At 42.4% G+C, this 25,701-nt stretch overlaps 1 protein-coding gene across 8 annotated transcripts in view; it reads left to right on the top strand.

Moving 5' to 3' along the window:
* MICAL3 (microtubule associated monooxygenase, calponin and LIM domain containing 3) overlaps nt 1–25,701 on the top strand; it is a 212,889-nt gene that overhangs the window by 95,767 nt on the left and 91,421 nt on the right. For 7 of the 8 annotated variants that reach the window (XM_044228495.1, XM_044228500.1, XM_044228498.1 and 4 more), the window contains exons 2-16: nt 1,234–1,575; nt 3,291–3,498; nt 5,407–5,523; nt 5,924–6,025; nt 6,622–6,777; nt 7,768–7,868; nt 10,943–11,200; nt 11,521–11,636; nt 12,657–12,783; nt 13,775–13,871; nt 16,378–16,525; nt 18,787–18,983; nt 20,732–20,844; nt 20,934–20,996; nt 21,483–21,656. In XM_044228495.1, coding sequence (XP_044084430.1) covers nt 1,312–1,575; nt 3,291–3,498; nt 5,407–5,523; nt 5,924–6,025; nt 6,622–6,777; nt 7,768–7,868; nt 10,943–11,200; nt 11,521–11,636; nt 12,657–12,783; nt 13,775–13,871; nt 16,378–16,525; nt 18,787–18,983; nt 20,732–20,844; nt 20,934–20,996; nt 21,483–21,656 — 2,241 coding nt within the window. In that variant the 5' untranslated portion in view covers nt 1,234–1,311. Of the gene's footprint in view, nt 1–1,233; nt 1,576–3,290; nt 3,499–5,406; nt 5,524–5,923; nt 6,026–6,621; nt 6,778–7,767; nt 7,869–10,942; nt 11,201–11,520; nt 11,637–12,656; nt 12,784–13,774; nt 13,872–16,377; nt 16,526–18,786; nt 18,984–20,731; nt 20,845–20,933; nt 20,997–21,482; nt 21,657–23,219; nt 23,304–25,701 lie in introns of all 8 variants that reach the window. The other variant, XM_044228501.1, reaches the window with a different exon arrangement.

Below are 25,701 nucleotides of genomic sequence, written 5' to 3'. Positions count from 1 at the left end.
AGTTCTAAGTTGTGATGATACATGCGTGAAACGTGTTACAAAAATGATGAAACAGACTCAAGGGAGTGAGTGCATTAGAGGAGCATGTAAAGTGCCTTCTCCCATCTTAAAGCTTCTGTCCAGCAAACATAGAGTGGTTGATATGTAGGTGTTTTTGATAAGTGGAAAGTGTAGACATTATCATTACTTTCAGATATGTTTGTGGGCAAAATGAAATGGCTGTAAAGTCTTCCCACCCTGCTATGTACCACACACAGGGGCAGGACTTTTTTCAGTCCTTTAAAACCCTACTGACTTGGCAGCTTCTGAACTTTGTGCTTCTTAGACTGATGTGACATTGCCCTTTTCTTCTCCTCAGACCTCTCTCCACTGTGCCTCACAATCTTGTTAGAGAGCTCATCTTTCTCTACCAATTTCTTACAAGTTGACGAGTCCCAGATCTCACCCAGGGCCCATGGCTCTCTCTTCCCAGGGGCTCTCCTTGTGTGATTGTACCACTTTTGAAGATGCAACTACCATCTGTATGCTAATGATTCCTGAATCTGGGCCTGGGTTCCCGGCTACTCCCCGAGCTTCAAATACTGCCTAGCAAGTACCTCTCTTAAGGCAGCTCAGACATAATAAGCCAAAGGGTACTCACTACTCTCCCCTCACAAATGAGTTCTTCTATTTTCTTCTATTTTTAATTCATTGGCCCGGTGTCATTATTTACTCTGTGGCCTAAGCTGGAAACCCAAAAATCATTCTTGAGTCTTTCATCTGTAAAAGTCACTCACTCACAAGCCTTCCTACTTTATTTCTTTTCCTACCTTCCACACTTCTTTCCTGCCTGGCTAACACTAACTTACCCTGAAAGACTCAGCTGTCACCTTTCAGAGGTTCATCTTCAGCGAGGACCCACTACAATTAGGTACTCATCATCTTCGTTCCGAAATCCCTTACACCTCTCTCTCTAATGACACTTAGCAAAGTACGTTTAACATTCTATTTATGAGTCTGTCTCACCCACTAAGCTGTAAGACCCTTGAAAGCAACATTGTCTTACTCATCTTTCCATCCCTAGTGTCACAGATAGTGCCTGGAATTCAGAAGGTATAGGATATACATTTGTTGAATAAATGACTGTGATACTTCAGAACTTCATCTGAGAAGGAGTTATGTCTCCTAAAAAATGTTTATAGGTAGAAATTTGGATTTGCTAACGATTCCTTTTTCTTTCTTTATTTTTGTTAGATTAATGTGACAGAATCAAGTGGATCATCAGCCATCCCACTGCCCCCTTTGTTGGGGGGTTGCTGAGAGTGGGGAAGGATGGAGGACAGTAAGAACGAGACGATGAATCGCGCTCACATCCTCTTTGACCGGTTTGTGCAGGCCACCACCTGCAAGGGGACCCTCAAGGCCTTCCAAGAGCTCTGTGACCACCTAGAACTGAAGCCTAAGGACTACCGCTCCTTTTATCACAAGCTCAAGTCCAAGCTTAACTACTGGAAAGCCAAAGCGCTGTGGGCAAAGTTGGACAAGCGGGGCAGCCACAAAGACTACAAAAAGGGAAAAGCGTGCACTAACACCAAGGTAAGGGTTCAGTTTCTCCAAGACCTTGGGGTCACTGACCTAAGGATTTAGCCACAAGAGAAAAGATTGTGAGGACAAGTAGGCCAAAGAAAGGGATTGAGGAGTGGTAGACCGGGTGAGAACTAGATAGTCTAGCAGAGACTTAGTACAGAAAGTAGACTCACAGAGCCTGTGTTCAGTTGACTGTTCTATATCCCAGACCCTGTTCTTATTTCATGTATTCACGTTAAACAGAGTTTTAGCTATTTAAGTACAACCCTGAAGTCAAGTGATATAGGAACTTTTTCCCCCGCTGAGAGCTCTGTTTTGAATTTCACACTGTTAGGAGGATGCAGGTTGCTTAGCAAAGAAAAAGCCATGCCATGTTAGCATCCTGTCTGAACATGGTTTCGTGGTGCCTGGCATGTCATCTTTATAAAGTCGTCATTCCATACTCAGTGACTAATATGGTCTAGATAGTATTTGCTAACTTGGGGATCTGCCACAATCTTCAGACCTCTTTTCATCCGTATTCCAAAGGTTTGTTTTGATAAACAAGGGCTTTGTGAGCCAAAATATTTCTTTTGCTTTCTTCATGATCTAGGGAAATAGAGTTTTCATGAAATAGCTGAGGTATTCAGTCACCTGTGCAGGGGGTAGGAACAGGGAAGTGAGAAGGGACAGTCTATTTCCTGCTTTCCTCCTTATGTGAAAACACCTTCTTTTGAGAAGTTTGGAAAAAACTAGCAGAGAAACGAAATTGCAAACGAAACGAATAGACATCATGACTAGATTATTAATGTCCTTTGATGAGCTTTAATTTGCCCTGTGTGGAGACCTAGAGACCCTTCCCCCGCGGGTTTGCCTCTGGAAGATATTCATCAGCAAAATTCAAGTGGGCGCCTGGGTGGCTCAGTGGGTTAAGCTGCTGCCTTCGGCTCAGGTCATGATCTCAGGATCCTGGGATCGAGTCCCGCATCGAGCTCTCTGCTCAGCAGGGAGCCTGCTTCCTCCTCTCTCTCTCTCTGCCTGCCTCTCTGCCTACTTGTGATCTCTCTCTGTCAAATAAATAAAAAATCTTTAAAAAAAAATCTTTAAAATTCAAGAAATTCGGAGAGGCATGATTGAGTGCGGTGTTTTATTAAGAATAATACAAATTAGTTAAGTGTCCATTCTCACCTTGAGTACTCCTCTAGAATATGGGTTTTTAACATCATTTCCCTGGATTTTCAGTCCTAAGATGGTGATTTTAGAACTCTTTTTAGCACGTAAAGCTTGGGCTCTTGGAAGTTGCCTTCTGGGAATCCTTGAGTGGTAGAGTCATTTCAGGACTCTGAACTATGTATTTGATAATTTGTGTCTCCTTGGACAGAAATCTGCTTGACTTAGAAACCTTTCAGAATGTCCTCTCCTGTTAATAAAAGGTGACATGTGATTTTTCGAGTCATTCATTGAAACGATGACCACTTCAGTATATTGCAGACCTACAAGGTGAACCCATGCTGGGTTTATGTGAAGCACTAACAGTTAACAGTCTCCTCTGTCCATAACAGTCACCAGCTTTCCTCTCAAGCCACTGCTCTCCTGTGACCCAGACAGGTCTGAAGATTTCTTAGGTGAATAGCCTAACTTGGAGGCTCTAGGGAATGATGGTTATCAGATCATGAAACTGTTACAGAAATATGAGCTTTCCTAAGAGGTGCTGCCTTTGCCCTGAAATCAGATGTGTTTTTCAGTGTCTCATCATTGGAGCTGGGCCCTGTGGTCTTCGTACAGCCATTGACTTATCCTTATTGGGAGCTAAGGTGGTCGTTATTGAGAAACGAGATGCCTTCTCCCGCAACAATGTCTTGCATCTCTGGCCATTCACCATACATGATCTGCGAGGTCTGGGTGCCAAGAAGTTCTATGGCAAGTTCTGTGCTGGAGCTATCGACCATATCAGTAAGTAAAACTAGTCCTCCTGCAGGATCCCACGCCTGCCCCCTACCCACTTGTTCAATAGAAAGAGGTTATTTGAGGAATTCATACTCAATAGCCCAATTTGTTTTGGTATCATTAATGTCCACTGTGCTTGGAGTCAAAATACCTGTGATGCGGTGGTTTATAACCTAGGACTCTTACCTGCAGTGCAAGTGTTGTTATCTCCTATGACATGAACTTAACTTAAGGATTTCTAAAGTTAGGTCTTGAACGCTTCCTGAGCACTTGCGGTGGGTGGGATGGGCATTGGGCCAGCCTAGGAAACACTACCAGTTTGAGCCTTGACCCTCTGGTGGTTCTTAGGCCAGTGGAAAAAGCACAAAGCATGAGGCTCTCTCTAACGTGATATGATAGATACTCTACTAATGTAAGGACAAAATGCTGTGGCATCAGTACTGGGGAAAGCACAGTTTTAGAAGCAGCCTCCTAGTTTAGTCACCAATGGCAAATCAGTAACGAGATTCATTTGGTTAGGTGATTCTCGTGAGGTCTACAGCATGGATAACCCTGGCTGAAATTTTTTCATCTCCAAGCTCAACTTGGGCCTGTGCTTCTCTGAGATCCTATAGAGTAGATACAGGTCAGTGCAGACAGTGGTTTTCTCTCCATGACTGTCAAGTGGCGTGTCTGAAAGGTGACTGAGAATAGACGATGTCTACATTATGAAGTTTTGAGTCTTGTTTATTAATCATTGTAAATGATTCCAGGAGATTCTTACCAAGGAACTTTTGTTCTGAGCTCCTCCCGATGGGTCCTGCAAATACATCAAACCGTTGGACTGTTTGCTCTTCATAGTGGTTGTGCCAGTTCACCAAACATTGGCCGGCAGCTGCCACAATCCATTGGCAGAGGAAGCACTCTGCCCATCTGTTGGGCTGTAATATGTAAAGCATCTTGGAATCCAGTTGTCTGCAAATATTAAATGTGTGCTAGAAGGGGATTTAATGAGCCTTTAGGAGTGTGACTCAGAAGGGTGGTGGTTGTGATAAGCTGGGGCAGAAAACCAAGATGACTTAGGTGAGGACCTGTACGCACCACATTAGTCAGAGGCTGCAAGTGAGATTGGTCTTAAGAGAGGACCAAGGTCATTTGATTTGTCTGGATTTGTCTGCCTTATGGTGGAATTTGTTTCAGAGCTGAGAGAGTCCTACATCGGGGACTAGATTTTTATCTCAGTAGACCTGGGGCTGCTACCATGTCTGACACTTGGTGGTCACTCATTAGACAGAGAATAAATAAATCTCACTGTGATAAGGAGCAAGATTTTCACTCATTTTGAGCCTCAGTTTCTGTGCCTGTAAACCAGTGGTGGGAGAGGGAATGGTAGAAGACTAAGGTTGGATGAAGGTTTCCCCTTCTCTTTATAAGAATGTATTAGATCAGGATGAAAGGGAGATGCTGTGGGAATCTCAGGAAGTAGTGCAGCCCTTTTGTATCAAACTGGAAAACCCACTGCAGGGCGCACACATTTTGCCTTCTATGGTAAATCCCTTGTCCTGTCAGGATAGTGGATTCCACTAGATGACTGTGGTTCTGATGGAATCGGGGGAAGATGGAAAAGGTCTCCTGTTGGCCACAATCTGTGTTGTCTCAGAGCTTTAGATTGTTTTGAACACCCAGCCCAAAAGGTGGGCGTGGCCTTGCATGTCTTTTTAGAACATCTCTTGCACTGAATTGTATTTGCCCTTAAAAAAAAAAAAAGAAAGAAAGAAGCTATGGACTGTGGCTTGGAAAACATCTCCAGCTATGGGAGGCTTTGAGAATCTGGATAAACTCTGTTGGTGGGCGGGTAAGAATCCAAGCAGTAATTGCTGACTAATCCTCTCTTTTTAGTGTGCCCTCACTGGTATCATCTTTTTGTTCCTGCAGGTATCCGTCAGCTTCAACTAATACTTTTGAAAGTCGCCCTGATCCTGGGCATTGAGATCCATGTCAATGTGGAATTCCAAGGTCTTGTACAGCCTCCTGAGGACCAAGAAAATGAACGTGAGTTAGGTTGAACAAATGAAGGAAGGATAAAAGGGCATGGAGTGTGTGAGAAAAAGATGAGCTCAATGGAGAAAAGTATAAGAATCTGTGGGTTGTTTTCAGAACGAGTTAAAGAGGTTTCTTCAGTTGTATAGCCTATCTCTTTCAAGGAACTTTTGGCTTAATGAGGAGGCTTTTGACATAGTATTAGATGTTGCAAGCACTTGTATTCATTATAACAAATTATGTTGTGGGGAACATTCTTTTGTGAGCCTTTTCCAAGGCTTTTTTCCCTGTGTTTTGTATCCCATGCTTTTATTCCTAGTGTTTTCACTTTGGGGTTTTGTGCAGTTTGTATCTAGAGGTGTCTTAGGTGTATGAATATAGTCTGGGTAATGACCTTCATTTTGGTCCACAGGGATAGGTTGGCGGGCACTGGTCCACCCCAAAACCCATCCTGTGTCAGAATATGAGTTTGAAGTGATCATCGGAGGGGATGGCCGTAGGAACACCTTGGAAGGTATTGGTCAATGCTGCTTTGCCTGGTTCACAGCAGAGTGAAGGGTGACCCCCACCCACCACCCAGCCCTGTGGGGAGAGTTTGTATCATCAAAGAATCCACATTCCTTAGTATCTGCTTATGTGTGCTATCTATTCTCACTGAATGATAGACCCAGCCTTGCATTAGCCAACTAGTATTTGGGTTCTCTTCTTACAGGGCACCCTTGTTAGGGCACTAAGAGGTAATTAATTGGTTGACACTGCAGGATTATATCTATGTTTAGAAAACTGGTGTCTTCCTTTTCTTTCTCTTCTTCTTTTTCTTTTCTTTCTTTTCTTTCTTTCAGTGGAATCCATTGCACTGAGTAGTATTCTGGTCAGTTAGATTTCACATTGTTAGTGCATGGGAGACTTTGACTTCCTTCCTGAAATTCATATATTTTTTGGCAGGTAAACACCTTATTTTCAGATAGAGAAGAATTGCCCTAAAATTTTCCCATTGATTCCCATCCCGCATGTTCCCCAATGTCTTCATCAACACCTGTTCCTGTTTGAGGTGATCTTCCTTCTTCTCTAGAGAACCTTGGTCTCCTCTGAAAATTTCTTTCCTTCCAGGATTTCGCCGGAAGGAATTTCGTGGCAAGCTGGCCATTGCCATTACAGCAAATTTTATTAACCGAAATACAACAGCAGAAGCCAAAGTGGAGGAGATCAGTGGAGTGGCTTTTATATTCAACCAAAAATTTTTCCAGGAACTGAGGGAAGCCACAGGTTGGTGTAGATGTCTCCAAAGCAATAGGGATAGAATTTAAATAACTACTTGTGATCTTTCTCTCAGAGGGTTTGGTAGAGTGGGTGGTCATTGGCATTATTGCTATTGTTTGCCCCACTGCTCGCTCTTTCTCTAGTGCTTTCCTTACCATTGTCTCCTCTTCTAGTGTTCTTTATCCTCTTTACAGTGACAGGGCTGCTCGGGGCTTAGTTTCTATTTATTCGTTTGTTTTTAAGGGGCTGTTCTGCCTTTTGCCAACTCTTCTCCAACCCTTTCCACTATACTGTGGCTCTAAGTGATGGTGCTCGATGCAGTAAGCTACTGATGGGTAGTTCTCTGGTTTTCTAGAACCTGACTTTAGATACTGAGTATACAGTCTCCTGGTGTTCCAGTTTGGGCATGAAGTAAACCACGTGCTAGATAGGAATGAGATTATTGTATGATAGCTTTTGAATAAATTAACTTATTTTGCTGCTGCAAAAGTGTGCATCAGATTTCATTTCTCTGTTTTCTTAAACATGATTGCTTTCCATTATATCTGTTTTTTAGATTATTGAATTATTATTGAATTAAAAACCTCAGTAGTTCACGCTCTGCTTCCAGACAGAAGAGCAGAGGTGATTCTCCCAGTTGCTTTGATGACTATCAAGATGTTTAACTTGAAAACTAACCCTGACCTCTTACTGGAAGTTGACCTTTCTTTTTCTTCCAGTCCTTCTATTTCTGCTTACTATTGATCATGGTTTTTAGGATAACTTAGGGTATCAAGTGAATTACAGAGCAGTGCAGGTATAAACATAGCTCCCCCTCTTCTCATGAACAGAATATGCAGGAAGAAAGAATCTGGGCTCAGACATCTTTTTATTTTCACTTTCTCTGCCTAGAGTGTTACAGCCTGGTCTCTGTGGACACATATAAACATTCTGGCTGCCCTAACGTACCTTCATTTCAGCAAGCCCACATGTGACAGGTTTGCTTTCTGGTTGCAGGTATCGACTTGGAGAATATTGTCTACTACAAAGATGACACACACTATTTTGTTATGACAGCCAAAAAGCAGAGTTTGCTAGACAAAGGGGTGATACTGCATGTGAGTAATGGATTTCTTTCAAACCTCTTTTTATGTTGTACTAGGTAATGTGACCACTGAGAGAAAGAATTTTATTGTCTGATGAGTTTTTCCTGCAAGGGAAGGAAAATGAGCACCCAATTCATCTCCTGGAAACATGTACTCCTCTAATGTTTTTTAGTTTAACTTCTAAAAATTCTTTTGTTATGGAGAATTTCAGATGTAAACAAAAGTAGAGAGAATCATATAGTGAACCGCCCCCCCCCACCTTGCCCACTATCTCGCTTTAACAATTGTCAACACATGGCCAGTTTTATTTCAGTAGTACCTCACCCCACTCCCCACTCCTGCCATTGGATTGTTCTAAAGCAAATCTCAGATCTCAGTTATTTTGGATACCCAGTTAAATTTTAGGAGATTTGGTATGTCATTATAACTAATTCTGCTTATGACTGATTAGTAGTTGGTTAATAGGTCGTCTTTTGGGATAGGGTGGTAGGGGGAAGGGAGTTTGACCTGGAAGTCTGAGAATGGTTCTGGTTTTACTGTAGATATGTCTCAGAAGTCTAGGGAACACTGGCTGGATCAAGGTATATTTAGACCTCTTCGTGACCTAACAATCATGAGAGGTCTGCTTCAGCCTTTTTTCCAGGTGGATAATTGTATGACATTCCCTGAGGTGATGAACAGAATATGAAATCAGAGAACCACAGGATAGGTGGTTCTTTAAGGAGAGTCTCTTAAGTCTTATATGGTGCTCAGTCTGAATCAGAATTACTATTCCCATGTGATGAGTTGGAAGGAAGAGGCACCAGATGTGCTGATTCAGGCCTCTACAGGTCTTACCACAGACTCCTGGCTGAAGTTCAGGGTGCCTTTGTCTCTGCAGCACTGAGTTATACTGTTGCCATATCTGAGAGCAGCATTGGGGGCAAGCCAGTGATGGGGGCAAGGCAGTGAACACGTGCCTGCTGCACAGCCTCTTCCCAGTCACGGACCTCATTATCTGTTTCTCAGCCTTGAGCTCCTTTATGTACATGAGGAGAAACAGGACAGAGCAGTTCATGCAGCCCATTCTGCCAAAAGCATAAGCAAGATGGCAAGATGTACTTGGTTTGAAGCTATATCAGTAAGAAATAGCCAGTGAACCTGGGGGTAAGCTGTAGACTAAATTAAGACAAATCTATCATCTTAGGCAGAATAGTGGTTATTAGTTGAAATTATTGTTTTATTGTGCTTCACAGTTAGTGCTTTTCATTTATTTATTTATTTGTTTTTACCAAATTGAGGGTTTGTGATATCCTCGCACTGAACAAGAGAATTGGTGCAATTTTTCCAAAAGCACTTGCTCATTTCATGTTTCTGTGTTATATTTTGGTAATTCTTGACAGTACTTCAGACATTTTCATTATTATATTTGTTATGGTGCTCTGTGATCAGAGATTATAACTTGCTGAAAACTTGAATAATGGTTAGCATTTTTTAGCAATAAAGTATTTTTTAGTTAAGGTAGGTTCATTGTTTTTTTACACATAATGCTACTGCACACTTTTTACAGCATAGTATAAATATAACTTATATTTACTGGGAAACAAAAAAAACTCATTTGACTGCAAGTTGTGACATTCACTTTATTGTGACATTCACATTGTGGTGGTCTGGCACTGAACTTGCAGTATCTCGAAGGCATACCGATATATAGGAACAGTCTAGAATGCCCAGACCTGATACACTTTTGCTTTTTGTTTATTCTTCTAGAAGGCAGGGACCATGTTTCTATGTGTGCTGCTAATACTAAACCGGTTGTAGTCACTTACTCGATGTTGAACAAACATGGTTTCAAGGACCAACTTAAGTATTTGTGTTTTGACTGTTAACATCTTGTAGTGGTAGCTGGAAGTACCATCAGGGACACTTGGAAACAAACCATAGGCCCCACTTTAGGAGAATAGAGATCTGGCTCAGTTAGCCAGGAATCTCCAAAACCAAAAAGGAATTTTTCATTCCTTTATGTGAAAAGCCCATTTTCCTCTCATCATTGTTTTTTTGTTGTTGGTGGTGGTGGGTTTCTATGGAGTCTTTCAGAATCTTATTTTGAAAACCTCTGTTCCATTTTCAGTGAATTTCTTTTCACCCCCTGGCTGCTGTTGCTCCCACCTCACATCTTTTTGGCACTAGAGCTTTCAGGTGCTTCCTTTGGGTTTGATGAATTACACAATGCTGAGTATTTCATATGTTCCCATTTGCCAGAAGCTATTTGCTACCCAGAAGATAACAATCGCCAATATAACATAAATTATAAAATATGTTTTCAATTTAGAAAGTACCATCACATAAATTATTTTATTTGGTATTCAAAACAACTCCATGAGTTGAATTAGGCAAGATTAAAGAAGTATGACATGCCCAAAGTAAATGGAAACACCAGGCAGCAAACCTGTGCTCTTTTAGAAACAGCCTCCCCCATGGGGCACCCAGGTGGCTCAGTTGGTTGAGCATCTGACTCTTGATTTTGGCTTAGGTCACGATCTTAGGGTTGTGGGGTCATCAGTTTTCATGAAAAATATTTTTCATGTCCCAGTTTTCATGGGAGTCGACTTGGGATTCTGTCTCTCTCCCTCTCGCCCTCCCCATCCCCACCATGCTCTCTATCTCTCTCAAATAAATAAATACTTTTATAAATTATATATATATATATATATATATATATATATATATATATATATATAGAAGGGTCACCTGGGTGGCTAAGACAGTTAAACATCTACCTTCAGCTCAGCTCAGGTCATGATCCCAAGGTCCTAGCCTACCCAGTGGGGAGCCTGCTTCTCCTCCCTCTGCACCCACCCCTTCCTGTGCTGTCTCTCTGCTTTCTCTCTCTCAAATAAATAAATAATCTTTTTTAAAAAACAAATAAAAAATTTTTCAAAAGAAACAGCCTCCCCTTTTCTCTTTAATTTGTGTAGAAGACTTGTTTTGGAATATGAAATCACTTTAGGAAGAAGGGAAAGGCTACGAAACTAGCTTACATCTGACATGTATAGTGTGGCTCTAGCGGGGCTTTTCTTTCGACCCTCTTCTCTCTCTGGAGACAGGACTACGCTGACACAGAGCTCTTGCTTTCCCGGGAGAATGTGGACCAAGAGGCTCTGCTGAACTATGCCAGGGAGGCGGCTGACTTCTCCACTCAGCAGCAGCTGCCATCTCTGGATTTTGCCATCAATCACTATGGGCAGCCTGATGTGGCCATGTTCGACTTCACTTGTATGTATGCCTCTGAGAATGCTGCCTTGGTGCGGGAGCAGAATGGACACCAGTTACTAGTGGCCCTGGTTGGGGACAGCCTCCTAGAGGTGAGTGGTAAGGACGGCAGCGCTTTATAGTAGAGGCAGTAGTAAGGAAGCAGTGATAATGAGGAACAACGGGAGTATCCCAGGTTACAGAGCGAGTGCCTATAGCATGGAGCAGCAGAGGTAGACTCCCTGCAGAGATACCCCAGGAAGTAAGGAGGTTGCTCACTATGGATGGAAGCTCTGCAGCTTTTGTGATTTGTTCTGCCGGTGTATGAACAGTTGCCAAACAGTACCGTCAACAACAGACTTTCTCTCTTAGTTTAGTTTCCCTCTACTGAAAGGTAATTTATTTTTATTCTTTGTTTTCTGTTCCTTCATAGCCTTTTTGGCCAATGGGGACAGGAATAGCCCGAGGATTTCTAGCTGCTATGGACTCAGCCTGGATGGTACGAAGTTGGTCTCTAGGAACAAGCCCCTTGGAGGTCCTGGCCGAGAGGTAATGGGAAGTAGCCACGGGTCCCTTTCCCGGGAGTGATGATTGGTTTGCTCCTCAAGCCGAGTACAGGTTTTCTTCCTTCTCTCTCTCTCTCTCTGTGTCTCTCTGTCTCTCTCTCTCCTGCTTTCTTAATTAAAGATGTTTTCATATTTAAGAGAAGAAAAGCAAAATAATGATTAATAAAGTCATAGATAATGTAAAGACTATCTAATTTAAGTGCTCTTATTTCTTTCCAAATTAAATTTATTACTGACAAATGGTATCTGAATCCTTGTATTCCTTTAAGGAATAGTATCTGATACCTTTATGGCAGTCACATGAACAAATACATAAGCATAGTACATTAAATCTTCCCATCCTTAAAGTAGAAAGACTTGCACTAATGAAATCAGTGTGGTAGCAGGGACATACCAGGGGGACATAAGAAAAATACAAAGTGACTTTGGATTCAAAAGAAAACCCCAAATTGCTTACAAATATTTCTTAAACTTTCAAATGTCAGATATGTTGAAGCAGATTATTGCATATGAGGTAAGAATCCTAGGATTTGTTTGCTAATAAAGAACAAATGCCCTGACCAGAAAAACTAGAGAAATAAGATTTCCTGGGTGTAGTCGGTGGTTGATAGCATTTTAAGTCTGTTATCTAAGGTACTCTGGGCAAGTTTAGTGGCAAGTTCTTTTTTCATCTGTGGTTTTCTTAAATATTGGCCTACTTGAAAAAACAAAAGAGTAAATTATTTGCCTTTTAAATTAGAATCAGGCTTTTTATCCCAACCCACCATGGTGTACTTGCTCTTGCTACTGGTCCTCAACCAGTCCAGTGCCTATGGAATCACTGGAGTAGTGGAATGGGAGCAAGGGCTGATGTAGGTTTGGAGAAAAATGGCCAATGATGAGGACTTGTCATATCCTTCAGATTATTTGGGATATTGACAGAAAATAGGAATATTATCAAAGGAGAAGGAGATATGTATGGTGCTTGTCACTGCTCTGAGTAATTTATTGTATGTTCTTGCAGAGAAAGCATTTATAGGTTGCTGCCTCAGACCACCCCTGAGAATGTGAGTAAAAACTTCAGCCAATACAGCATTGACCCTGTCACCAGATACCCCAACATTAACGTCAACTTCCTCCGCCCGAGCCAGGTAAGAGCCTTCTAGTCAGTTATCTACATCTAAGCCCATATTCAGGACGGATCAGGCCTCTGAAACACTGAAATATGTCTGTAAATACCGTATACATACACTCAGTTCATAATCCAAGTAGATGTCTCCCTGGAATGGTATCACTTTCCCTCAGTGGATTGAGCAGCTAAGGGAGGGAGTTGGTGAATGACTTGCCAGAAGATCCCATGTTACCAAATCCAGGATCCAGGACTTTCTCCAGGGCTTTCTCATTCAAGCTGCATGTTGTAGGGGAGAGAGTACTTGCTCACTACTCAGGAAATGAGACTTCTTGCATTATTGCCGCCCATCACTTTGATGTGGATTTGTCATCCCGTCTTCTCTGAACCCCAGTTTCTTCATCAGTAAAGTGGAGGTGATAGTCCTGCTATTCACGGGACCATTGTGAGGGCAAATGAGATTGTTCACTTGAACAGACTTTGAAAATTAGTACCTTCTGTGCAAGTTAAAGATACTATTGGTCAGTTCTGTTACACTGCTGAGTCATTTCTCACAATCTCTAAAGCCTTAAAATTGCATTGAGAATGACATTTGACAAAGAGCTATAATCCCAAAGAACCCAACAGTTTTTAGAAAGCGGCCCGTTCAACATATTTGCCTTTGTACTTGTATAATTTTTTATTCACTTTCTAGCTGAAGTTTATGGCTCTAAGCCTTCTATATACCTCTATTTAAGGGGCCTGTGAGACCTGCTATCAATGGGCAGTATTAATGGTTCAATAGTGACTATTAAGGGGCCCTCCTTGGCTGAGTAGCTCATTTTTAGCACAAATTTTCTACACTAATCTGTATTTGTTTACATGTAACCCCACCACATTCCAGAAAGGATTTAAAGGTCATTGTCTTAGCTTTTATCTGAACTTTGCCCAACCTGCTATCTTAGTCTTTCATTTTGCTCTCAGGTGGGAACTTGTTAAGTGGTGTTTGATTTTCCTTCTTAACTTTCTGCCAGGTGCGCCATTTATACGATACTGGGGAAACAAAAGATATTCATCTGGAAATGGAGAACCTGGTGAATTCCCGAACTACCCCAAAGTTGACTCGCAATGGTGAGTTCTGGCAATGACCTATTAAATGCGAGTACCCTATTCAGAGAAGTCTGTACTTACTGAGCTGGTAGTGCACACAGTACTGTATAAGGCCATGGTTCTCAACTGGGGTGATTTTGGCTCCCGGGGAACATATGGTAGCATTTGCAGACATTTTAGATTGTCATGACTGGGGGAGGGTGCTAAGCCTCCTACAGTGCACAGGTCAGCTCCCCACAACAAAGAATTGCCTAGCCAGAAATGTCAGGAATATCAGGGCAGAACCCAGAGAAATCAGGTATAAATGCTGTTGAGAGAGAGGAAGTGAGCACACATCCACACCAACTAAGGTTTCTGGGGGAGACTTTAGGAAAAAGCAGTGGTGTTTTAGCTGAGTACTACAACATTGCCAGGATACAGTTATGAGGGATAAAAGCTATTCCATATTTTGTTTTCACTGAAGGGCCCCTGTAGATTTGTTTAAAAGGAGAGCAAAATGAATGTACCTAGTCAGCTACATGGAAGATGGGATGGAGAAGGGAAATGGGAGAGGCAGGGCCACTAGTTAGAAATACATTGTAGCAGTCAAGCTAATGGCAGTGAAGGCCTGAATCTGAAGCTCATGTTGAGGATGGACAAGGGAGTGGAGCGTAGTTAGAACTCTGACTTTGGAGGCAGGTGCAACTGTGTCCCAGTTCAAGTTTTGCCATTTGTGAAATTTGTGGGCCAGAGCAGGTTATTTTGCACCTCTGAACTTTGGTTTCCTTGTCTGTTAAATGGGTGTTAAGAAATAGCTACTTCCACCACGGTCACAAATGGCAGCCATTTTGTCATTGTCGTTATTCATTATGCAAGTGACAGTATATTCAAGAGCCAGAAACAATAGGCATCGGCAGTTTGGTTGCATGGGTCAAGAGATGGTTGCAGGCGAAACAAACTGTGGGTTGCTGGGGGGAGGGGGGTTGGGAGAAGGGGGGTAGGGTTATGGACATTGGGGAGGGTATGTGCTTTTGGGTAAATTGGAAGGGGAGATGAACCATGAGAGACTATGGACTCTGAAAAACAATCTGAGGGGTTTGAAGTGGTGGGGGGTGGGAGGTTGGGGTACCAGGTGGTGGGTATTATAGAGGGCACAGCTTGCATGGAGCACTGGGTGTGGTGAAAAAATAATGAATACTGTTTTTCTGAAAATAAATAAATTGGAAAAAAATAAAAAATAAAAAAAGATTAGCAAAAAAAAAAAAAAAGAGAGAGATGGTTGCAGGTGGTGCCGCCATCAGTTTGGACGAGGAAGCAGGAGGATAGAAGGTTTGAGTCTGTTTTAAGTTTGACATGTTATTGCAATATCAGGGTGGATTTCACAACCAACAGGCAGTTGGAAGCATTTTCGTCTATGTCCACTCAGGTGTCACCTACTTGAAAGCAGGCAGTAAACCTTTGTCACTATCATTTTAGAGCCTGGAATGTTGAAGTTGCCCAGTACCTGTTGGGTTGGTGGAAAAACAGATTTGGGAGACATCTGAACAAAGTTAATTTCTGAAGTAAATTTCTGATTTGTGATGATAACAGCAGGAGTGTTTCTCTGTATAGTTTTAGAATACATTTTCACTGAAAGACTTAAATGAAACAGGGTTTTTATGATATACAGTTTTTATCTTATGTTCCCAAGTCACTAAATGACTTCATACAAGGTTAGATATTTCCAGCTGCCAAAGGTAAGAGAGCAGAAATTCTTGGACACAAACAGGAATTCACAGATTCTTCTAAATGCTCCATATCAGAGCTCCTCTGATGCAGTTAAAAAAATGGACTTTTAGAAAGGCCATCCATGTTCAAGAAGACACAGCAGTGAACTGGAAAACATTCAAGTGTATGTGTTGATGTGTTCACTTTTTCAAGTTGTGATCATTTATAATATGGAGTGCCAGTCCTGGCCTGGGGAACTGTTCTGGTCCAGGGTCTTTGGCCTTGCCAGTGTAATCCTACGGAGTTTCTTCATTTGCCAAATCACTCTGTACCCTGGAACATGTAAGAGTGGGCTTTGCGCATTATTGGTTTAACGTATTGCTAGAGAGAACAGACTCTTTACTGCTGTACTCCTCCCAATATAATTTGAAGGGAAGGAGCTTCTTTAGCTAGCTGCCAAGGCACGCTTCTAGACCTTCCTTAGGTGGGGGTAACAGGTCAGTAGGTGGTACTCTAACAGCTAAGTCAGTATCCAAGAGTGCTGCAGGGACCCTGGGCTTCAGGACCAGCAGATCCAGATCATTCCTCTTGTGACTTACCATTCTGTTAGAGGGACTGGTGTTGACATCAGATACTGAGTAAATTTGGTAGTTTCTTATCTACCTAAAATTCCACTATTATGATACCAATTATGTAGCTTTTTACTTTTGAAAAACAGTGATAACTGTTTCGTTCCTGCCTTTAGTAAGTTTTTAAACTGATATGTGTACTTCAAGGAGGATCCTACATCAATACTACCAGGTGACCACACTTCTGATGATTTTTGTTGTTGTTGTTTTAGAGTCTGTAGCTCGTTCAAGCAAACTGCTGGGTTGGTGCCAAAGGCAGACAGATGGCTATGCAGGGGTAAATGTGACAGATCTCACTATGTCTTGGAAAAGTGGACTGGCCTTATGTGCGATCATCCATAGATACCGCCCTGATCTGATGTAAGTTGTGACAAACTTTGTGTTTCATTTTGTATTTGCTCAGGATCTCAGAGTATTTTGCTATCAGGTAGCCAAATTTTGCATTTCTTCCTACAATGAGATACATAGCAAGATACTTTTTTCTAGGAGGCAGTGATTAATTTCAAGTTAGTTATATTTAAAACTTGTGTCAAGCATCCTGTAGCTGAATCCAGCTGAAGTTTTAAAAATCACAGCACTCAGAAGGTCAAAAACTGGTTTTAATACCCACCTGGGCCTATTGACATCACACAAAGGAAAACTCTGTTTATTGGCCCCAGGTTGAACTCTTCATTTCGGCCAGCTATTTCCCAGATGCTGGTGGTTATAAGGAAAACCTCACTGGAACATTTGGCTGGCTGAAGGCAAATATGTCACTACCAACAAACTCAAAATCAGTGAATACTTACCAATTTATCATGGTTCATTGGTATTTTCTTTGTTAAGAATTGTGCCTTTTGCAAATATACTATGCCCAGGCCCATAAGATTCAGGCCACCTTAACTTGCTTCTATCAGTGACACCCTCTTTTTTGGCCATTCTTTACTCCCCTAAATGCAAAATCACTACAGTAGGATGACCCCAGGTCAATTACAGAGACCAGTGCCTTCAGATTTCTCCCATAGGCATTCGTTACCATGGAAGCCAAACAGGAAGATCCAGAAACAGAAGAAAAGACTGTTGAATTATTTTGGCTGCCTGTCCTTTTCATTAGGGCCCAAATTTGTGCATTTGCTTTAATGATTGCTTAAGGAAACCTAAGAAACATAGTTCCTGTTTATATTAGGTCATAAATTAAAAAGGCCAGAGCTACTGGAAATGGCCTTACATATATGGTTTTGGAATAAGAATTTCTGATTTATTTAGATAAAGCTAAGTGATCTCCATTGCTCCTGTCCCATAGGTAATGCAGAGGTTGGTAAATGAATGTAGGGTCCCCCCCCCCATCAAGAAAGGACAGGAGAAGAAAAAGGAGTAGTTTGAGAAGGATTGTGATGAATGGCAGAAGACTGGGTGAATCTCTTCCAAAGGGAAGGCAGGAAAGAAAAGGAGATGGAGGCAAAAGGAGCTGAAGGGAAGCTAGCAGGTGAGGTGGGGGGTGGTAGAGGGAGAAGGCTGCCTGCAGAAGGTCTAGGGAAGTTCCATGTAACAGACACAAAGCAGCGGGGGTAGGTGATTTGGCACCGTTTAGACTACAATGACGTCATTCAGGATGAGGCCTTCCTGGTTTAATAGACTTAATCTATAAAGAAAAAGCATTTAGAAAAATGAAAACCTTGCTACAGAGTCAGTAGTAAGTTAACTCAAAATAAGGCCTGCCAGTTGATCTGAAATCACCCCTTAAAGAAGAATGGTCTCGGTCTTTACTTCATTGATGTCAAGAAGTTTGAGACACAGCGGGAAGTGTTTGTTCATTTAAGTACTTGGGAAAACTCGGGAAATTTAGCCTCAGAAACATCTTTTTTTTTTTTTTTTTTTTTTTTAAAGATTTTATTTATTTATTTGTCAGAGACAGAGGGAGAGAGAGCGAGCGAGCACAGGCAGACAGAGAGGCAGGCAGAGGCAGAGGGAGAAGCAGGCTCCCTGCCAAGCAAGGAGCCTGATGTGGGACTCGATCCCAGGACTCTGGGATCATGACCTGAGCCGAAGGCAGCTGCTTAACCAACTGAGCCACCCAGGCGTCCCTCAGAAACATCTTTTGAGGAAGGTTTTGGAATTTCCCTTCATGTAGAAGGCTGAATAAGATTTACCAGAGCTGATTGAGTGCATCAACAGCTCGTCTGGTCCAAATGACACAGCGAGTGATAGTCCTAAGCCTTTAGAAGCAGTCTGATCCAAATAGGATATTAATTATTATCGAGCATTAGTGTAATATGTACAGATCAGATACAAGGTACAAGAGGATACATATTAAAGATAGTTCCTATTCTTGGGCTTACCTATTAGTAAGAAGTTTACATTATTGGGAAAATGAGAGTAGTTCTTCAACTTTTCCCTCCTTTTTTTACTTTCTGGGAAGATCTTTAGTCATTTCTTCTCCTTGAGGATGATTTGCATTTTATTGGTGTAAGGGAGGAGACCAAAAGGGGAGAAGAGCAGGTTGGCTCTCAAATTGCAGTAAACCCCGCACCCTGGATTTTAGCTGAAAGACGAAGAAAATGATGATGACTCTACTGATACTGTGTTTTTTGGCCTGAGGATAAGCAACCCTTCTTATGTTTTTCTCCTTCTGTTTTTCTTAGAGATTTTGATTCTTTGGATGAGCAAAATGTGGAGAAGAATAACCAGCTGGCCTTTGATATTGCTGAGAAGGAACTGGGCATTTCTCCCATTATGACAGGCAAAGAAATGGCCTCGGTGGGGGAGCCTGACAAGCTTTCTATGGTGATGTACCTGACTCAGTTCTATGAGATGTTCAAGGACTCACTCCCCTCCAGTGGTAAGGGCTGGCGGGCACGGGTATGGAAGGCCTCCATTTTTTCTGTTTTTCCTGGCTTTTCTTTCTTCCCTTCTAACCACATCCTTCATTAGTACCACCAGAAGCAAACCTGCACTTATTCTGTATTATTATTGGTTGGCAGTCTGGGTAAGGCCTTGGAACTTTGCTCCATTATTTTTTCCTTCTTGACTAGTGTGTTCTCAGCCATTATTTCTTTCCCCAAATCTTTCTCACTAAGTCTATGGGTTTGCAAAAATCATTCCTTTGCAAAATGTTTTCCTTGACTCTGCTACTTCCTTACACCCTTCCTCTCAGAGCCAGCCTTTTTTAAAAAAGTGGTTTGTTCTTAGTAGGACCTCTGCCACCTAAGGCCTAAACTTCGCAACACTTTGCGACCTGGCTTCTTCTTTTTTTTTTTTTTTTTTTTAAGATTTTACTTATTTGACAGATCACAAGTAGGCAGAGAGGCAGGTAGAGAGAGAGGGGGGAAGCAGGCTCCCTCTGAGCAGAGAGCCTGATCATGACCTGAGCTGAAGGCAGAGGCTTTAACCCACTGAGCCACCCAGGCACCCCCCGGCTTCTGTTTTAACTGCTCTTCCAAAAACTATTCTTTACAGTCGTGAAGAATCATCGAATTTGCATTCTTTTCTCATTTTGCTTCTCTCACTCACTTGGCTTTTCTGCATTATTCAGCACTATGGAATGGTACTCTTTTTCTTGAAATTCTCTCTTCTCATTGGCCTCTGTGGTCCTGTACTTGTTAGCTTCATTCTCTTTCCTCTGTAACTGTTCCTTTTCTGGCTTCTCTCTCTTCTCCAACCATTTAGTGTTTTCCAAGTCTTTGGCCCTTAGCCTGCTGCCTCAGTCTACCAAAATGCTACCAAAAAATACTCCTGTTATCATTTATTGTCCCTTGAAGTAAGTCAGTACAAATATTGCTTTAGAGTGTTGACCATGGTACCCAACCTGGATTTACTTCCCAGTACTTGCACCTGTTTGACCTTAGGCAAGTTACTAAATTTCCCTGTGCCTCAGTTTCGCCATCCATAAACTGGATTTTATGTACATATAACATGAAACTGATGAGCTAAGGAGAGTGTTTGGCAAACAGGCATTTAATATCAGTAGTATATTATTAATTTTGATTACTTTTTAAATTACTGTTATTACTAATAAAACATTGCAATCCATAGAGTTTGTGGTTCCACAGTGTCTTCTAGCCTGTGTACTCTTAGAGATGTCCATAGCTTTTTCTGATCATATATGCAGTTCTTACAACAGGAATCCACAACTCTCAAATCAGATCCCTGTTTAGGGAGAGCCTTCCTCTTATGTGTGCCTGTGTACATGGTTGCCTGCATCATCAAAGCCAGTGACCCTGAGCTATGTACCCTTCCTCCCTTTCTCCCTCTACCTTGAAGTTTTTATCACAACAGTGAGACTTTCTAGCAGTCTTTTGTAACTAACAATCATAGGCAGATTCCAATGTTTGAAAAGCGAAAAGTGGAGGGTTTTGTGACTGCAGTGGATTGGAAAAAAGAGTTGGTTTTGTTAACATGGATGGAAAAGAAAGCTCAACATCCAGACCATAGTGTGCATTTCTTTACTGAGTTCCTTTTGCTTTTGTCAGAGCAGATGAACCTTTAAAGTTTTCTGGGGTTCTGTGAGCCACCTGCAAGGAGTGTAATTCTGGTCAGTACTTTGAAGCCCCCTCCAGGGCTGTGCTCAACATTACTTCCTGTTCACAGATGCCCTGGACCTAAATGCTGAGGACAAAGCAGTTCTTATAGCCAGCACCAAATCCCCCATCTCCTTCCTCAGCAAACTTGGGCAGACCATCTCTCGGAAGCGTTCTCCCAAGGTAAATAGAGGAGGTTTTTGACCTGCTACAAAACTACAGGTGAGGTATGGTGACTAGGATAATGCAGTCTCCCTCCTCTCTTGATATAGGATAAAAAGGAAAAGGACTTGGATGGTGCTGGAAAGAGGAGAAAGACCAGTCAATCGGAAGAGGTAAGATTTAGCTGGGATTTGCTAGAATGGTCATACTGAATTGCCCATTGGGGCTGAAATTAATTTCCAAATTGATATTGCTAGATCTTTTCATATTCATTTTTATGAGAATTTCTGTGAGCAGCTGCTTTTTCAGCAGGCTCTTGCCTTTGTACAGCGTTTTGGAGAGCATCTAAGGAAGCATACACACACGTGTGTGCACTAGTGCTTTCCTCTCTCTTCAGAATTTTACATTTTGCCGGGGGCAATGGCTTTCTTGAGATAGGACAACACCAGCCCAAGTCCAGGTACCTCTTTATATTGCCCCATGCACCAAAGTCTTGCTGACTGCCTCTGGAGTTTAGAACCTTGAAGAGAGCTGTTAAGCTTAACCTAAAGCAAAAATAGCAGCTGCCATGCCAGGCACTGGCTGCACTCCTTTGAGGGAAGGGCATCTGTGGGGGACTTCTTAACCAAGGCCGGTTCTTGGGTGTTGGTGTTTGTCAGGAGGATGTGCCCCGTGGTTACAGAGGAGGAAGGCCCACACTGGTGAGCACCCTGACAGACAGGAGGATGGATGTGGCCCTTGGCAATCAGAACAAAGTGAAGTACATGGCGACCCAGTTGTTGGCCAAATTTGAAGAGAATGCACCCCCACAGTCCACTGGCATGAGGAGACAGGTAAGCCCCACTTCGTATCTCACCCATCCATGCTTGGTCTAGCCATATATGAAGGAGGGATCTTCTCAGTCAAATGAAGTGGGACAGGGTGTGTCTCAGCCAAGTACTCACACCCTCATGACTGTGTCTGGTTTTCTCCTTGTCTGACTGTGGCGGAGAAAAGCTTTAAATAAGCTCCTCCCATGCTTTCAGCACTGCTTTCTCCTCACCATTCATGTCTGAGGTGTCTGTGGCAAAAATCCAGAAGAGGGATTTGAAGTTTTATAAATATCTATACATATTTATATGCTCACATATGTGCACAATTCGAATTATTAAAGAGATAGATGCTTACTGAGGAAAATGCTGGAGAGAATAATAAAGGTAATCAAAACACCTCTAATTCTGTTAACATTTTTTTATATTTCTTTCTTGTCCGTTTTCATTGCATTTTTTTTTTATAGTTGAGGTCATTTGGAAGATACACTTTCTGTTCTGCTTTGTTCACGTAACTTTGGGCATATTCCCATGTTGTTCCAAACTCTACAAGCATCTTCCGATGCATGTGTGTCCGTGCTTTTCTTAACTCTTCCTCTGGTGTTGGATGTTTTTGATGTTGTTCATCTTTCATGATGAAGTATAAAGATAAAAAATGTTCTTGTGAGAAATCTTCTTTTGTGTGTTGTGGATGGTTTTCATAGGCTATCCTTAAACTAGGTCAGGAATTATGAACATTTTAAAGAGTCATCATGGATGCTAACTTGAGAGTGCTAAGACAGGAGCATTTGACTTGAGATGTCTTTGTTAGGTCTTCCCTCCCCTCTTGCTTATTTGAAAATCACTGAGACTTCTTATAAGAGGAGGTGCTGGGATTTGGAGATAAGCACAGGAAGTTTCTTACAGAGCTCCCAGTGACCTGAGAGAACATCCAAAGGAGAGGGAGCCCATTCTTTTTATTGTTTTACTCTCTTTCTTCAGCTTTTTCCATACATATCAGCCATTGTTCCAAGGTTCAGGGGTGAGGGGGGTACTGACTTTGCTTGGAGTCTGGCCAGAATTAACTTCTCACATTTAGCCTTTGGTTATTAATTTTTACACTCCAGTCGTATGTATTGTGGCTCATAGAGAGGAATAATACAGTTCATTGGTAGACATCTGAGGTTGCAGCTCTGGCAACTGTGGGATCTGCCCCATCTCAGGAGGTCTGGAAAGCTCTCCTTGGGAGGAAGTTTGCCCCTAAGAGAAGGTTGTGTTCCTCATTTTGAGTAGAAAGTTTAGTTTTCCAAACCAGAATTAGTAGTTTAGGTTCAGAGCTTTGAGCTAGGGAAGAGGAGAGTGAAAATTACAGCTTCTGATTTCATTTTTTTTCCTTTTGCATTTGCTTTTGGTTTGTGGGGTGGGGTATTTTGTTTCCTTTGTAAATGGAACTTTCTAAGAATTAATTCTGTGTCTGTTCCACTCCCTCCTCATAGATGTGTGTCTGTCCACCGTTATCTTTTCTGTGTCTTCTCCTACCTTAATGTATTTTATTTTGTTTTGTCTCCATGTCCTGTCCCCCACCCATACTTGGCCTGTGTGTCACAGGCGACACAAGAGCGTGGGGTCAGCCAGCCGTCCTGCTGCCTACCTGAGCAGGGTCACCCTGCTCCCACCCCCCAGTGGAAACAGGTAAAGGAGCTGTCCAGGGGCCAAAATGGGTGCTGCTTCCCTGGGCCTTCCCAACCTGCTCATCCCTCAGAGCCAGCCAGAGCTGAGGCCTACACTTTAGAATCCTGGCTCCCAAGGACAGGAAGCTTTTGTACTCATTTGAGTAGCAGCTTTGGGGAACAGTTTAACAGACAGTGCTAATTGTATTGCATGATTTGTTTAACTCCTTGGGATTTGAGAAATTGTTAAAAGAGTAGGTGGTAATTTGGTGTTGAAATTAGCTGCAGCTCTGTGGGAAGTTGTTCCAGGTACCTTAGCTTCTCCACTTTACCACTGTAACCTTTGACCCAAGTTGACTTTTTGCTTACATGTGTCCTTGTAACTAATGGAGGGAGAATCCTGAACTCAGCAAGGCTGAGAATTGGGGCAGTAGAGCCTTTCATGTTAAATAGGGAAATGTTAGCCAAGAAATATCTTGAACTATGATTTTTATTTGTTTCAGACCCTCAACAGAGATGATCATGGGCATTTTCTTGGCGTTTTATCTCCATTTAACATACACCTTGAAAATTTTCAGTAAAGTTTTTAACAGGATCTCCTAGAAGGCTGCGTCTAAGCAGTATTGGATAGGACAGAAGAAGTGAGTGGAGGGATGTCAGCTGGTTGATAATAGGAAACCCTTCAGTAGCATTGGGGCCTCTACTGTATTTTCTCCCAAGTCACAGTTGAGCAAAGTCCTGCTCTAGTAAGTGTAGCCTGGATTCTCTGTCTTGTGGTTTGGTATCATCTAGGACTAAGATTCTGAGAGGTCAGGTGAGCTGACCCTTAATTTCTTCTTGTGCTATAGAGTGCCAGCTATTGCTGGGAGGTGCTGGGGAGTGGCAAATGGATTTTATTTGAATTACATTCAGGGCAAAAGTTCCTTTCTAACCTCTTTTAAATAATATGCCACATTGAAGGCAGGCTCCAGGAGGCTGAGATGGAAGCTGGGGAGCGATGTTCATACTCATAACAGAAGCCAAGCTGCTTCTTCCTCTGTATTTGGAGGACGTCTTCTGGAAAACAAACAAAACTCATTGGAAAATCCATTTTATTTTCTTACCCTTTGCCTTGAAGTCTAGGTGGAATGTATGATTGGAAAGGTAATTTTTAGTTGAGGATCTGCTGAAGGAGAAAGTGAACTCTAGATACCCCCAAACTCTAGATTCTGACAGTATTCATCAAGGTCACCTGACATAGGAAGAGCAAAGGGGAAGGAAAGTCAGTTATAACACGTGTAGTGGATGAACAGATGACTTTAAATGTCACGTGCCCAGAGCAGCTTTGGGTTGGCTTGCTGGGAAGTCTCGAGGGTAGTAAGTGTGACCGAGGAGCCTGGCTCAGCCAAGCCTCTGTCCCTGTGAAGAGTGGCATGTCAGCTCATCACCTGATGGAACTGTACTGAAGGGGCATCAGGAGCTTGGTGTTGGTGGGCCTGCTTGTGTTTCTCGTATTCATGAAGTATCTGATGGCCTCTGACCTTGTGCACGGTGCTACATGGAGACATAACAGCTAGGTTGTCATCTGGGTAATTTATGAAGTAAAATATTGCTCAGCTCTTCAAGCAGCAGAATAGAGCCCTTGAAGTCAAACCTGGCTTCTGTGGAGTGGGCACCAGAGATTACAGTTGGAAGGAGTATCTGGGTAGATCTTGGTAAGTGAAAAACGATGAGCCATGAAAATCCTATTAGATCGTTGCTGGATAGAGTTGGGAATTGTAAATTTACTTCATTGTGAAAGAACTGTAACTCACAGTTACATGTAATTTTTCTCAACACTAAATCAGGGATGGCATTATGAGTCTTGGCCCTGTCAGTTTATCTCCTGAGAAAACAGGAACATGCTGGTGTTCCAGAAACATGGGAACAGAGGAACTCCGGTGGGGTGCTCCAGTGGCCCTCTGCTTCTGACTCATCCTGATGATGGCCTTCATTAGCTCCCTTTAGGAATTAGGGGCTTACCAGCCAGACCTTACAGTGACTCACTTTCTGTTTCTCTTGAAGAGATTTTACTTGAGGCAGGAGGTTGTGGCAAAGCAATCACTGGTGGCTGAGGTGGCATGAGGATCAGCTTTAACTTCAGTAATGGTATAGAAGAGGGAAAATGAATAATAGTTGGCTTGCCAGTGGCTTCTCTTTTTTACCTTCCTATGTAAATAAACACTTCGGCTCTTCTTTCCCCACCCCTCTGCCATTTGATCTCAGAAATGGGTCCAGCAGGCAAACTGTATATTAACCAGTCTTGATTTGGAAGTAAATTGTCGTGAGAGGTGGGAACAAACTGGGGAGAGGGGGTCTGTTTCCCCGGGACCTTCAAGTTCCACACCTTCTCCCTCCTGGGCTCCCCCTGTGTGCTGCCCCACGTGGTTATTGTGGGCATG

Source organism: Neovison vison, chromosome 12, assembly GCF_020171115.1.
Source record: "Neovison vison isolate M4711 chromosome 12, ASM_NN_V1, whole genome shotgun sequence".
NCBI classification, from domain to species: domain Eukaryota; kingdom Metazoa; phylum Chordata; class Mammalia; order Carnivora; family Mustelidae; genus Neogale; species Neogale vison.
The sequence above is the reverse complement of the archived record's forward strand: the minus strand, read 5'-3'. Positions and strand labels throughout refer to the sequence as shown.